The sequence below is a fragment of the Hyposmocoma kahamanoa genome, unplaced genomic scaffold, assembly GCF_003589595.1.
Source record: "Hyposmocoma kahamanoa isolate Upper Pololo Valley unplaced genomic scaffold, ASM358959v1 78, whole genome shotgun sequence".
Classification (NCBI taxonomy): domain Eukaryota; kingdom Metazoa; phylum Arthropoda; class Insecta; order Lepidoptera; family Cosmopterigidae; genus Hyposmocoma; species Hyposmocoma kahamanoa.
Genome location: NW_020653945.1, coordinates 5,503,923 through 5,517,671, shown reverse-complemented (window position 1 = coordinate 5,517,671; position 13,749 = coordinate 5,503,923). Strand labels below are relative to the sequence as shown.

The window sequence follows — 13,749 nt, the reverse complement described above, 5'->3', positions numbered from 1 at the left end:
ACATTACAGGCGAATGTTCGCGGTGAGGGAGCGCCCTAATACACCAATTTAATTCCTAAGTAGGCGAGCAAAGCAAACAAAACGCGCGTCTAACAGTTGTCATGTGAACTGGCCCTAAACTGTATACATTGGATACAATCGCACATGAAACCAAATATTGTCGTAACTCAAAATTGTGGTATTGAGAAAATATAATTCGAAAATTAAAAAATACTGAAACAAAAAATCTTATTGCGCATAATATAATTATTTTTATTTATAAATAATACTCATTTATAAACGAGAATAAATTTATTACATTTTCAAAACGTGTTTTCTCAATTCCACAATTTTGAGTTACGATAGTTTTTGATTTCGTATGCGACATATTGCTTGAGTGCAATATGTCGCATCTATGCTTCTCAAGATATTAGCAAAATACAGCCGTTATGGATTTAGGGTCGTATTCTATAACTCTACTCAATGCTCAAGTCAGGATTGCACTGGAAACATAAGCACTGGAAATACGACCCTAATGGCAGGGACTTGAGTATGATTTCGAGTGCTTTAAACCATACTCAAATCCTGACTTGAGCATTGAGTAGAGTTCTAGAATACGACCCTTAGTATCAGACTTAGGACCTGCTTATTAAATACAGGCCTCTGCAAGGTACGTATATAGTGATTTTACTTTAAATTAGACAGTAAAACAATAACTTATAACATAAAGATTGAAAAACTGATTTTGAATGGAGATGGTGGCACTATTTGTACCATTTAAGATTTAGCAACATAGCGAGAATAGATCAGCTTTATTATCTTTTATATTAACTGTATAGTTTTGATAAAACATGGTCCTGGTTAAACACGGTTAAAAGCAATTCTTAAGGCCAGTGTGTGAAGTCAAATCCTTGGCCAAAACCTGATGTTTTACACAATATTTAATTTATACATTTTTTTTCTTTTGTATGTTTCAATTCTATAGTGAAGATAGGTTTCTGAAACATATAAGAAATATTGTATTCTGACCTTGTCTTCACAGTCAGGGATTAACTCCATTACAGTTATATCACACGATACAATGTCATCCTAAGTGAAAATCTCATATGTGATTTCTATGTAATTTTTCAGGACAAAGGTAAAAATGTGTGGCATTTTAATTAGTTAATTATACCTCTTTGAGATACTATATTACTTTAATAATATATTTCAGTAAGAAGTTTATAAGTTTTTCTTCAACAAAAAACAAACTGTGTAAAATGCGTATGCAAGGTTTTCATTCTAAGGTAACAACAAATAGTTTCTTAATTGAGTTATTAAACCCAAAACTATTAGTATTTTTGTGACAAGTTTGTTGTTATAATCATTTCGTAGGTTTTCACAAATACAACATATTGGAAACGTAACTTTTTTTAAATTGAAATTGCGTAAATTTGTTTTTTCAAACAAATTAACGATTTGGGCAGTATATTGGTCCCATGGTCACAGCTGACATGAATAAAGACCCCAAAAGCTTGATATGTTTGAAAAAAACAAATAAATATACACAATTGAGATTTAGAAAAAATAGTTTCATTTCCAATTTGTTGGTATGAGTTTTCTAGACTTATTTACATAGAAATAAGCTGGTATTTTACAAAATCACTTAATTAACCTGTTACAATATGTTCTATTGACATACACATCTGTAACAATGTTGGTCAGATTTTTTAAAACTGTTTTATGGTATATAGGATTTATGGACTATTAGAGACACTGTGTGGCTTTAAGACGCTACTGTGTGTTTCTAATGATTGTATAATTAGTTCAACATTATCTGGCATTTTTCCAATTAAAATTAAACAACAGGGGTAATGAACTACCTTTAAAAAAACTATTGCGTTTTATAGTCGCGTCAGTGTTATTTTGTTTTATACTATGATGTAATAACCTAAATATTTGAATACTTTTCAATATTTGTAGAATCATTTAAAATTTCAAGCTTATTTTACAAGCTGCATAAATTAAATGTTACATTACTTAATATAAAGTTATAAAATATATGCTAATATAAAAATAAACACTGCGAAGTTTTGAAAACAACTGCCTAAAATTTATTTCTTTTCACTAATGATGGTCTCAAGTGGAAAAATGCCAGTTTATATTAAACCAACTTTACATGACATATGACCAGTTAAAGATTTATTTACTATAATTATTAAACAATCGTAAATATTAAGACATGTTAACAATAGGCCTAAACAACACCCACAGTCGCTCAAACTCTGCCTTGAATTGTCTTACCAGCTTCTCTTGGGAGGTAACTGTCACATCTTCCCAATTACCATTTAATGCTTGATTAGTCCAGTTCAATGACCCCATTATCACTAGGGGTGTCACTTCAGTAACTTTGTCACCATCAACAGATGCATCAAGTATACAGAACTTATGGTGCATTAAATTGGTGCTCTTCATCCATCTTACAGGAATTCCTTGCTTTTCCAATTTTCTCACATTAGAGCCGGCTGAAAACGCCATATCAGCATCAATTATGATCCTTACCTTCACACCTTTATAGTTTAATTTCAGGATAGCATTCGCCATATCCATATTAGTCAGAACATACATGCAGATGTCCAAGGAGTACCGCGGTGAGTTCAAATGGAACAAAAGTCGTTCCATACTTTCTGTAATCACGCATCGAGAATATTTACTCTTTTTCAGCACTGTGGAGTCGCTTGAAAACATAATTACTTCGTGAACCTCTATAGGTTTGTCTTTCTTCTTTTTCCTTGTCAAAACCTCGTACGCCCAATGCGTAAATATTGCAAAAGATGCACTTATAAGCAAAAGTTTTGCGTAACTTTTAACGCTCATAATACCGGCAAAAGAATTGTTAAGGTTATCCCTTTGCGTAATTCTAGGACTATGTCTTCTATGTACGGAGCTTTGGCCGTAAATCAGATATTAATAAAATATTACTTGTAATAATTGCAAACAAAACCGGTGAAATTCGCGGTTGTGTTAACCAAATAGCAGCACGCAGACGATTTTGACATTTATTTGACAGGTCCGTAGATAAAACAAGTTCAACGGGCAAAAAAAAATAAAGCAAAATGGGTCGAGCGAGCGGTTTTATAAAAGCTCTTTACTTTTCTATTTTACCATTAACTATAAACTGGGGGACTGGAGGGGGTTGAAGTTGTCGGTCACATCACGTAATAATTTCCTATATTTTAAAAAGGATAACGTAAATGTAAATTATTTTACGAACCGAGAATTGGTTATAGGTTAAATAAACTTATTGTAGAATAAGCTATTTTTGAACGAAACAATACAAATGTTTGGTGAATAATAAATACTACAATAAAATATAATAAAACTAAACACGGTTTGTCACGTTTTCGTGAAATTTCGTGCCGTGATGTCATAGGATTGCTGAGTTGTTGTTTAGTGATGTTAAACATCAGTTGCTTTAAAACCAATAAGTCTTTCACAATATAGTTCTGTGTAGAGCACTATCGTATCACATTAAATGCGTAATCAGCACTATATAAGGCTATATAGCGCTATTCGCAAGCTGCACAAGGCCTCTATCGGGCCAGCATGCAATGGAGATGAGCATTCCGGTGACGTCATGGCTTCATGCAACAAGTAGCTGTGTATTGAGAAGCTGCAGAGTTATTGATAAGACTCCGATAAGAGATTAAGATCAAACTTCAAAGGTGAAGGAGAAGCTAACAAGTTTTCGCATTTCAAATTCACTCTTAAAGAACCGAAAATGGTAACAGGAATCGTCGCTGGCAGGCTAGCTCTTGTCACAGGTAACCTCTTGTTTTGTTTACCTTTTCAAGTAGTTATTCTTTTGTTTTTATTTATGATTTCAATTCCGAACATGTGTTGCTCACTTGTTTTTGTAGGTGCCGGCTCCGGTATAGGCCGCGCCGCATGTCAGGTGCTGTCTAGAGAAGGCGCCACAGTCATTGCCGCTGATTTGAACTATGATTCTGCTATGGAAACTATTAAGACCATTCCATTGGCTAGTGGTGCTAATGGTAAACTTTTATTTATAATCATTGACTTTTTATTTGTAAGTCAATGTTTATAATGATAAATATCCACATTTTGCTCTGAATTCAAACCAAATTTTTTAAATATACTATTTTTTGTTAAGGACTCACATTTGTTTTAAATTAAAATAAAATAAATAATAAAATCGGCCTTATTTGACATTCAACAACACATCAATCACAAAGAGGTAATTATTAAATGTTTACTTGTTTATTAATAACTCATTAATTATTTTCAGCTGTTGGTGACCACAGTGCAATAGAACTGGAAGTATCGCAATCTGCATCAGTGCAAAAAGCCTTAGATACAGCAATGGAGCACTACAAGGCTCCTCCAACAATAATCGTCAACTCTGCTGGCATTGTGAGGGACAACTGGTTGCTCAAGATGTCTGAAGAAGACTTTGACAAAGTTGTAGCAGTTAATTTAAAAGTAAGATAATAGAACTCACTAGAAAAGGCTATGGCTAGCAGTCATATGTACATATTATGGTTCTTAAATGCAAATGAAGTAAAGTATTTAAGTCCTGATTTTAACTCTGCTGCTGCTGCAATTTTTTCTATTTCAAGCATTGACCTACAATTATATGGACGTCGGGTCCACGCTAAAAAGTGTCCGAACTTATAGGGCGTTAAAATCATATACAGAGCGTCATTCATGCTCTAGTCTTGGTTTGCTCGACTGACAGCGAAGCAAGCAAAATTAGACAGTACTGCGATGACATTACAATTTAAATTCCACGTTTTAGCTTTTTCATATTCCTTGACGTGTCACTATGTTTAAATAGGTTGACTTGGGACATTTTTTTCGTGGTTTTTGTATTACACCCGTCGTCCATTTATTTGTAAGTCAATGATTTCAAGTTATCCTTTGGCACAGGTTAAACTCGCTGCAGTTTTTTGCTATTCTTCTCCATCTTTAAAGGTTCTTTTTATTGATATTTAAATATCTCAAACAATTATCATTTGTCTTTTTTCTTTTACAGGGCACATTCTTGGTAATGCAAACTTTTGCCAAGGCACTAACAGCAGCATCTTTGCCTGGCTCTATTATAAACATTTCCAGCATTGTTGGCAAATATGGAAATATGGGTAAATCAGTTTAGTACCTACATATTTTGTACAGTTTGCAGTGTTTATTTTCTTATAATATAATAATTTGGCATCATATAAGCCGATAAGATAGGAGCAGATATTTTGTGTGCTTTATGTACTGAATATTTTTTATATAGATTTAGATAAAAGACATGAATTTAACCTTCGTTACGAATCAGATATATTCTTTACTATTGATTATGATTATGTAATAAAATTCTAAAATGTTTTGTTTCTCATTATTACAGGCCAAGTGAATTATGTTGGGAGCAAAGCCGGTGTTGTTGGTATGAGTAGAGTAGCAGCTTTGGAGTTGGGCAAATCTAATATAAGGTAGACTTTCATTTTCATAAGTTCTAAATCTAGGTTCAGCAGACTAAAGAACACAAGTCAAATTTATTTGTTTTCAACTTCGAGTGGTGTGCTTTTCAACCATATCATTTTGGTAGTTGGCTGAGCAACTTTTTGGTAGTTTAATTAAATAAAGTTTGGTAGTTAAATTTAGACTGTTTTCTTATGTGGGTTAATATTCAATTATGAACATTTTGAAAACTTTTTCTAAGAATAAAGTATTGATGTTTTTTTTGAGTAAAAATGATAGTTTTTTCGCTCAATATACAGTTAAGCATTCTCTTACTATGCTTGAACAATAGTATTTAATGCCACTCCTCCTCACCTTTTTTTTGTACGCCGACTGCAGAGAAGAGCGTGGACATCCCCAATGAAGAAGAATCAGTTTTTATTGACATGTTTTTTAAATGAAGTATAAAGGTTTTATTGTAATCTTTTGACTTTGACTAGTATATTGATAAAGTAACGTAATTTTTTTTTCTAATTTGCAAGGGAGGGAATCGAAGTCGGGCGCAATGAGAAGTAAATGCTCACCTATTTTCGAATATAAATAATAAAAAACGCGGTGTATACTTAACACTGAATGTAGTTTGTTTCTTTTCTCTAAAATAAAAGCATAATCACCTTTTTTTTAAAATGGTGTCTTGATTACATATTTTTAAACAGAAGACGAGATGTTGTTTTTGAAATAGCTTATTTTTATATTATATTCGAAAATGTGTGAATATTTACACTTTATTTTTGTACTTACCACATCTTAGAATACAATAGAATATCACTTATTCCATAAAAAAATACGGTACAGTGCGCACACTATACATATAACGACAATAAATATAATAAAAAATTATGATTAAAACACAAGACTTAAAACAAATGGTAAACGTAACACGCCTCATTATAAGTTAATAAATAATACGAATAAATAGTTATTTTATGAATAAAATTAATAACAGTCAGCTATGAGATAGAGTGTGCGCTGTGCTGTTATGGAATCCGTCATTTAGTTAGCTTATTGTCGTCGCTGTGATAGTGCTACGACACTAACTTTAGTTTAATATTTACTAATTTAGGACAGAAGATCTTTTCATACTAGGAATGTACTTAATTACTAAAATGTTCAGGCATTTTCAGGGTTAATGCGATACTGCCAGGGTTCATTGATACGCCAATCATTAAGAGTGTTCCAGAGAAAGTCATGAAGGAGTTCTTGGCACGAATTCCTTTAGGAAGACAGGCTGATCCCGTTGGTGAGCAATTACTAATCAAATTAATTATACTATTGACAAATCCATTATAATTACACTAAATATATAAAAATAAGCATGCTTCGTAACCAATAAGTCAAGAGGGCTGCTAATCTATATACTACGAATCTTAACTTTGAAAAAGGTCAAAATCACGTTTTATATCCAGATAGCGCTGATCAATAACCTGGAAGTAGTTTCTGTTATGTAAATGGCCTTGGATATCAATTATAATAATTCCTGCTCAATATGAAAGAAGGATGGCGAAAGCGAATAACTATTACTAATAATTTGGCGTTTTAGTCTGTGCCTAGTTATGAATATATTTTTGTATATTTTTAGAAGTTGAGAATAAAGAAATCGTAAAACAATGTATTTTAGAATAAATGCAAGAACATAAAGCAATTGAGATTCAGTTCGGCCATAGATTAGGTAACGTTCTTGTACGTACGTTTCATTTTAAGCATGATTGAATGTTTACCTAACTGAAGTATTGGTTATTTCATAGTACACACACAAACATTAAAGCTATGAATTACTTAATGAAATAATCACATAAAGCAAACATAAAGCAAAAAATAAAATACAACATGACAAAAATATTTAGACAACATTTAAATGAGAGACAATGAAAGTTGCAAATGAACGTTTTGACAAGACTCTTTGTTTAAATTTTTATTGAATAGATATTCAATTGTTTTTTTTTTGGTGAAATTACTCCACTAGTTTGTTATAATTATTAATGCAAAGATACTAGAACTAAGAAATAGAACACTCAGAAAAAAATCCTTCGATCCGGCCGGATTCGAACCGAACCGGATTTCTCATAGATGGCGCTACGACTAAAAAGTCGTTGAAAAACCAAATAGAAAGACACGACGCAAGTACATAGAAAAATTCGTGAGGTCCGCTGGTTCGTTCCGTTGTTTAGTTGGTGTAGGGTCTGGCACAGTAAGCTAGAAGACGTCAGTTCGAATCCGGCCGGATCGCAGGAATTTTTTCTGAGTGTTCGATCTTTGTATTAATAATTATAACAAAGTAGTGGAGTTATTTCACAAAAAAAAAATTGAATATCAATTCAATGAAAATTTAAAATACAGCGAATAGCCACATCTCGCCAGGACCGGTAGCTGTAAAGGTCCTAACTGGGTGATAAATCTTTCATAGGTTTCTCATAGATGGCGCTACGACTAAAAAGTCGTTGAAAAACCAAATACAAAGACACGACGCGAGTACATAGAAAAATTCGTGAGGTCCGCTGGTTCGTTCCGTTGTTTAGTTGGTATAGCGTGTGCCACGGTAAGCTAAGAGACCTCTTGCCAATGTTAGGGTCGTATTCAATCGTACTCGTAATCAAGTCCTGACTTGAGCATTGAGTAGAGTTCTGGAATACGATCCTTATGGGCAGATTTAATTTTTATTCATTTTCATTGCTGCAGAACATCATAAGTTATATTAAATGTTACAGAATTTGGCAGATTTGGGAATATTCGGGAAGTACTTTATTATTTTTGGGAACAAACTGACAACTTGTTGTTTTCTACTACTACGAACATACATCTGAAGCAAAATACAGGACAATATTATAAACATAACCTATATCAACTTGATAACACCAGCTTCTCCAAGCTCTATTAGCTTTTTTGATTCTTTGATAATGAGTCACAAGTATTGATAGGTCTAGGTCTTTAAAAAGACTGGGCCACAAAATACACGGGATGTCGCCATCCTTCTTTAGTGGTCTGTTTGTAATATTATTCAAACATTGATCACGAGCTAAAATTATTTTGTGAAGTTTAACAAATATGCTTATTAATAGATGGTATTGTGTGTTACAAACTAATTTATAAATTAACATGGGTAGATGGCGCTAATCCTAAACAAAATAAAAGAATAGTTGGCAGAATCCTTAAAAATATTATGCAATACGTGCCATCTAGTTGAGTAGAAACTAGTAGTAGAGTAGCTTTGATAAATTGCAGATCGTCAAAGTAAAACCAATTAGTTACAAAAATGCTATTTGGTACTTGTCGCGACACTGGTGTACCAATAGGTACTAAGTTAGTGTCCCATATTCCAGCGTGACCATGGTCGAATTTTCGAAATTTGACTAGCCAGAAAAAAGTCGCTATTTAGTCGGTATACATTTTTCATTATGTGTACGATTTTTCTACGTAAATGTACCTCTCAATGAAAATAATTGAATATCCAATATCTTCTAAACAAAGAAGCGCCTAATTCTAAAATTTCGCGACTAGAACCGACTAATTCACGACTTTTTGTGAATGCAATCAGATCTAAGCTAGGAGCTGTGGTTCTCGAGATTCAAATATGGTGCCGCCAGAATAAGCTTATTTGAGCGTGGATAGTAAAACACCTTAATAACTACTAAACTAACCGACTAAATCACGACTTTTTTAGTGTAATCTGATCTGAGCTAGGTGTTGTGGTTCTCGAGATTGAGGAATGGTGCCGCTGGAATAAGCTTATTTCAGCGTGGACAGTAAAACACCCTTATAACATTTGAACGGCGGACCGACTAAATCGAGTTTTTTGCGACTAGAACCGACTAAATAGCGACTTTTTCTGGCTATGCAAATTTCCAAAACTCGACTATGGTCTCGCTGGAATAAGGCACACACTAAATATCTGGCTACGCGTCCTTGTATAGCGATTAGCAGACGTCTTGATTTATTCGTTCATATTCATAATTTAATGCATGTTTTACATTGAGAAAAATGAAACTGACCATAAGCGAATAATTCATATTGTAATCACCAAAATCGTGAAAATAACTTACTCATCTGATATTAATTTAACATAACGTAATTTTGAATTCTGATTGTTTTACTTTCTCCCCCCAAGTTACTGCTAAAAAGAAGACTCCATATCGTACTGTGCCGCCGTCTAACGGTGTACGCAGCTTATTAGGATTACCAACAAACGATTGTTGATGATGGATAATGATTGTACAGTAATTATCTATTCCTTTTTCAGAGGTTGGCGAACTTATTACGTACCTGGCATCAGAGAAGAGTTCTTATGTAAATGGTGCTGTAATAGATATTGCTGGAGGTTTATAAAACCTTTGCACAGCTACACAGCAACGATTTAATAAAAAAAGATTGTAGCGTATGTGCTGTCTGTCAAATATATTTGAACAAGGTTTTCAAATTGGCCCCAGGGTTATAAGGGACAGGAATCTTTCTCTTGTCCATGTACAAAGTCTATTTTTGATATCACATATTGTATCTCGAAATCATTGTACCCACATTGAATAAAAAATATTTATGAATGTTTTCTAAGGAGTTGGTTTCATTTTAAAACTCTAAAATATTGTAAAAATGGTTTATTAACTAACTTTGCACTTGTTTTTTACTTTTCAACTTATTTTTTTTGAGTTCTGCTTTGTTCTTTTGTCGTTTATCTCTCATAAAAGTCCTATATTCTGACTTTCTTTTCTCATCTATTATTGCTTTATACTTCTTTTTATTGTACTTTTGGAACTCTGCATCAGCAAGAAGTTCATCAACTATAGTTCTCTTACGTTCCTTCTTGGTTAGACGCTCATTTACATGGTCTAGTGCAGAGTCCATGATGCGACCAACCTAAAACAACATAATTTCAATTAGAAAGGTGTGACATAATATTTCATCTAGCTTTGTATACTTCTTGATGATATTACAGGATTATCAACACCAATACATCAATTAATAACACCCCAGTCGGAGACATCTTTACATAATCTCAAAAAACCAACCTGAAGAGTCATTCATCCCCTAGTTTGCCACCCTTAGCAGCTGAATATTTTCTTCAAATTGAAATGGGACTACTACTGAGGTACCCTCTTACCAACAAAAGGAGAATCATCAAAACTGGTTCACAAATTGGAGTTATCGCATAACATATATAAAAAAACAGTCAAATTTCAGAACCTCCTTTTTTGGAATTGGTTCAAAATAGAATCTTAATTGTATTGTTCTGCGGATTTTTTGGTAAAATTACAGGCATATGGGGCTTGTCAACTTATGTCAGGGTGACGGGCGCAGTGGCAGTGCCCCTCAGATCGTTGCGATTTAAAGCTCTTAGTGGCACTGCAACTGCAATGGACAGGCATGTCTCCTCTGACTACCAGACACGACTTGTTCGTCCCATCACTTAGTATCATAAAAACGGAATGTTTTTGAAAATTTTCTGATTTATTCAAGGATACTAAAATATTTCTTTAATAACGATTCTATAACTTAAATTTTAATCAAAAAGTAGGAGTATTTTATATAAGAAAATTTTATTAAAATAGTGAAATACCTGGAAGTATTTAGGCAAGACTTCCATATCATTCTTTTTGTAAAACCGCTTCGGGTCCAGGACAGACCTCATCTTCAGAATCTGAAGGTCATTCTTCAGCTCCTCATTTACTTCTGGTGCTGGCATGTTGAACCAACCTGGTCCTTTGGTCATCTCTCTTTCTTTCTATAATCAACACAAGGGAATTTAATTATCCTTATTATATAGACTATAGAGGATTATGAACACTACCATAATATTGTATCTGCTACTTTGAACTCAACATTAATGAGCTTGAATGTAAACAATATTCTTTGGTTCATTTGTTTAGTAATCAGTATTTAATTTTTTTGTGAATTAAGTGTTATATGCTCATCAACAGTGAAATGACAATAATTGCCATCTGCGTCTGCAAACACAATTGAAAAATACTGCCTTGTTTTGAAAATAATGTTATTTGAAACATGAAGAATTTTTGTATTATTTTGTTTTATAAATCATTGGGCATGTATACAAGTACATTAGGAACTCTTTAGCTAGCTTTATAATGATTAAATTTGTCCTTAAAGTTGTTGTAGTCGTCACCTTACATGCTGATATCAAATTTTCTTCAGTTCAATGTTCAGGCATGTCTTGATGCAAGTTAAGAAATTATGAAATAGTGTAAGATAGCAACTCACATTCAAACCAGTACAAATTAGTTTCCCAATCACGATATGATCTACTAACCAGCTATTCATTCAATTTGTATCGTATGCCGCCATGGCACAAGTAGAATTTAGTAAAAAATTTGGATCATCCAAATTCGAACTTATTACTATTAGTAGATCTTGTCAATGCGGGAGTCACCACAGTTATTGATGCAGTAAAAAAAACAAACTATGTTGCTGCATTGAAAGCGAAAAAGCCAAATGAGCTTCCAGTCTGATTGCTGATGCAGAATGACTACTCTTATACAAACTTTTTCCGATTGGCAGCCAATACCGCATTGATAAGTGTGGCAACTCCTTTCATTGACATTATTTCAAACAAAACTTTGTACATATTTTTTCATTTGTGGAATTAGTGTCTTACCCTTCTTTGTGCTTTTAGCTTTCTCTTGCTAACACTATAACTGGGCAAGCAATGCTCCTTTTCTATTCCTGGCTGCAAAACAGAAGTCTTCATTTCCTTTTCTATGTTAACAGCTCCAAGTTTTGACTTAAGTTTTCCGGTTTCAACATCCAATTGATCAAAATGAAATAGCCTGTTTTTCTTTTCCTGTTTTATCATTACAGAACAGCTAGTCCATCTCATCTCGTGGAAGAATTCATCAAACAAGTTATCAATTTTCAAGTTTTTGAGTTTGTTTTGTACTTCTTCTTCTGCTATCTCTTGTTTGTCAAGTTCCTCTTTCTTTTTGTCGAATAATTTCAATATAGTTTCTGTTCTATATTCTTTATCTGTTAATAATTATTTAAAAAAGAAAAGTAATTTTCTATGAATATTGTGACTTCAATAAAGATGATACTAACTAAATTGGCTATGGCACAACATCAAAATGAAATTTATTGTTGCTGAAGAAAAACTTTGAGGTAACATTGGACTGTCTGCATAACCTAAAATTTTATTTTATTTTTTTGAGAATAAAGACATTATGTATCTTTCTGTTGCTATACAATTTTGGTTTTCAACGGATACTGATTAGATGAGTAGGTACAATATCTACTTATTGCATATTTAAATACTGTAATTTGGGTTAAACCTAACCTATCGTATATAGCTTATTTTTAGTTCCCGAAGCAATAACATAATAACAAGATGAAGCGGTAGTAATAATACTCTATGAGCGGTAGTTAGTTTCCTATAACGCTCCGATCCGATATACTTTAGTATAATGGTAAAGAATTTAGAACTTACCTACGGAGTAAGGTTTCTCGTCTCCACTGAGCAACTCTGTTTTGTCCTGTAGCTCATCGTCTCCCGCTGTGTCTATGATAAAATCCATGTTGTTATAAATTTTCCTTAATTGAAAAGTTAAACAAACTATGATAGCAATCAACACGTTACTCAAAAACAAATAACATAACGCACGACACGAGGTTCTCTGAAACAACAGAAACAACACACAACCACAATAAAGTTTGAACACTTGACAATTGATTGTGACGCAGTGTCACCAACAACGCTGGGTCCAATGTTGCCATTTTTCACAACCTTAGCAGCCTAATAATGTAGCAGAATTTGGGCTGTGGTAGCCTAAGTAGCCTAAATACTAAATATAAACAGGAATAAATTTATTAAATTGTAGTTTAAATCAATAATTTATTAAAATGAATAATGAAACATAAGTAGAATGAAAATAAAAGTAAATAAATTGACATAACGGGATAAATAACTGCCTATTGCTCCCTCCAGGTGTCACCACTGAAGAGCGTTCGGTCTTGACAGTTTTAGCTAGAATTTGTCAGTGTTTTTGTAAACTTCTTTAAGAAATAATTCTCTAATAATGACCCTCTGTGCAGCAGTTGATTGCAAAAATATGGGAATGCATTATTTATTCTCCAAAGAACCGAAAAGAAGAAAACTGTGGGAAAAAATATTCGAAGGAAAAAATTTAATGCTATTAATTTGTTGAGGTCATGTGCGTCTCAATTTAAACCTGAAGATAGATTAGGCTGAAAGAAGGATGGCGAAAGTTGCCCCAATAACAACGAAGAGCCGCTTATGGATATAGTTTGGTAGATTTGGAAATATTCGGG

The 13,749-nt window shown here is 33.2% G+C and overlaps 3 protein-coding genes across 3 annotated transcripts; 1 reads left to right on the top strand and 2 right to left on the bottom strand.

Annotated features, from left to right (window-relative positions):
* Nucleotides 1-2,112: 2,112 nt before the first annotated feature.
* On the bottom strand, nt 2,113-2,900 carry LOC113232970 (mitochondrial cardiolipin hydrolase-like). Its single transcript, XM_026467892.1, has one exon. The coding sequence runs from the start codon at nt 2,833-2,835 to the stop codon at nt 2,194-2,196; it is 642 nt and encodes a 213-aa protein (XP_026323677.1). The 5' UTR covers nt 2,836-2,900; the 3' UTR covers nt 2,113-2,193.
* Nucleotides 2,901-3,379: 479 nt separating this feature from the next.
* On the top strand, nt 3,380-10,018 carry LOC113233141 (estradiol 17-beta-dehydrogenase 8). The gene is made up of 7 exons (XM_026468148.1): nt 3,380-3,782; nt 3,879-4,013; nt 4,268-4,461; nt 5,015-5,120; nt 5,372-5,456; nt 6,609-6,724; nt 9,719-10,018. Exons 1-7 carry the CDS (start codon nt 3,740-3,742, stop codon nt 9,802-9,804), a joined length of 765 nt encoding a protein of 254 aa, XP_026323933.1. The 5' UTR covers nt 3,380-3,739; the 3' UTR covers nt 9,805-10,018.
* A 59-nt stretch (nt 10,019-10,077) lies between these two features.
* LOC113233273 (deoxynucleotidyltransferase terminal-interacting protein 2) lies at nt 10,078-13,087 on the bottom strand. The gene is made up of 4 exons (XM_026468331.1): nt 12,908-13,087; nt 12,083-12,450; nt 11,030-11,194; nt 10,078-10,329 (listed from the first exon to the last, which is right to left on the bottom strand). The coding sequence occupies exons 1-4, from the start codon at nt 12,993-12,995 to the stop codon at nt 10,078-10,080; spliced, it is 873 nt and encodes a 290-aa protein (XP_026324116.1). The 5' UTR covers nt 12,996-13,087.
* Between the last annotated feature and the right edge of the window lie 662 nt (nt 13,088-13,749).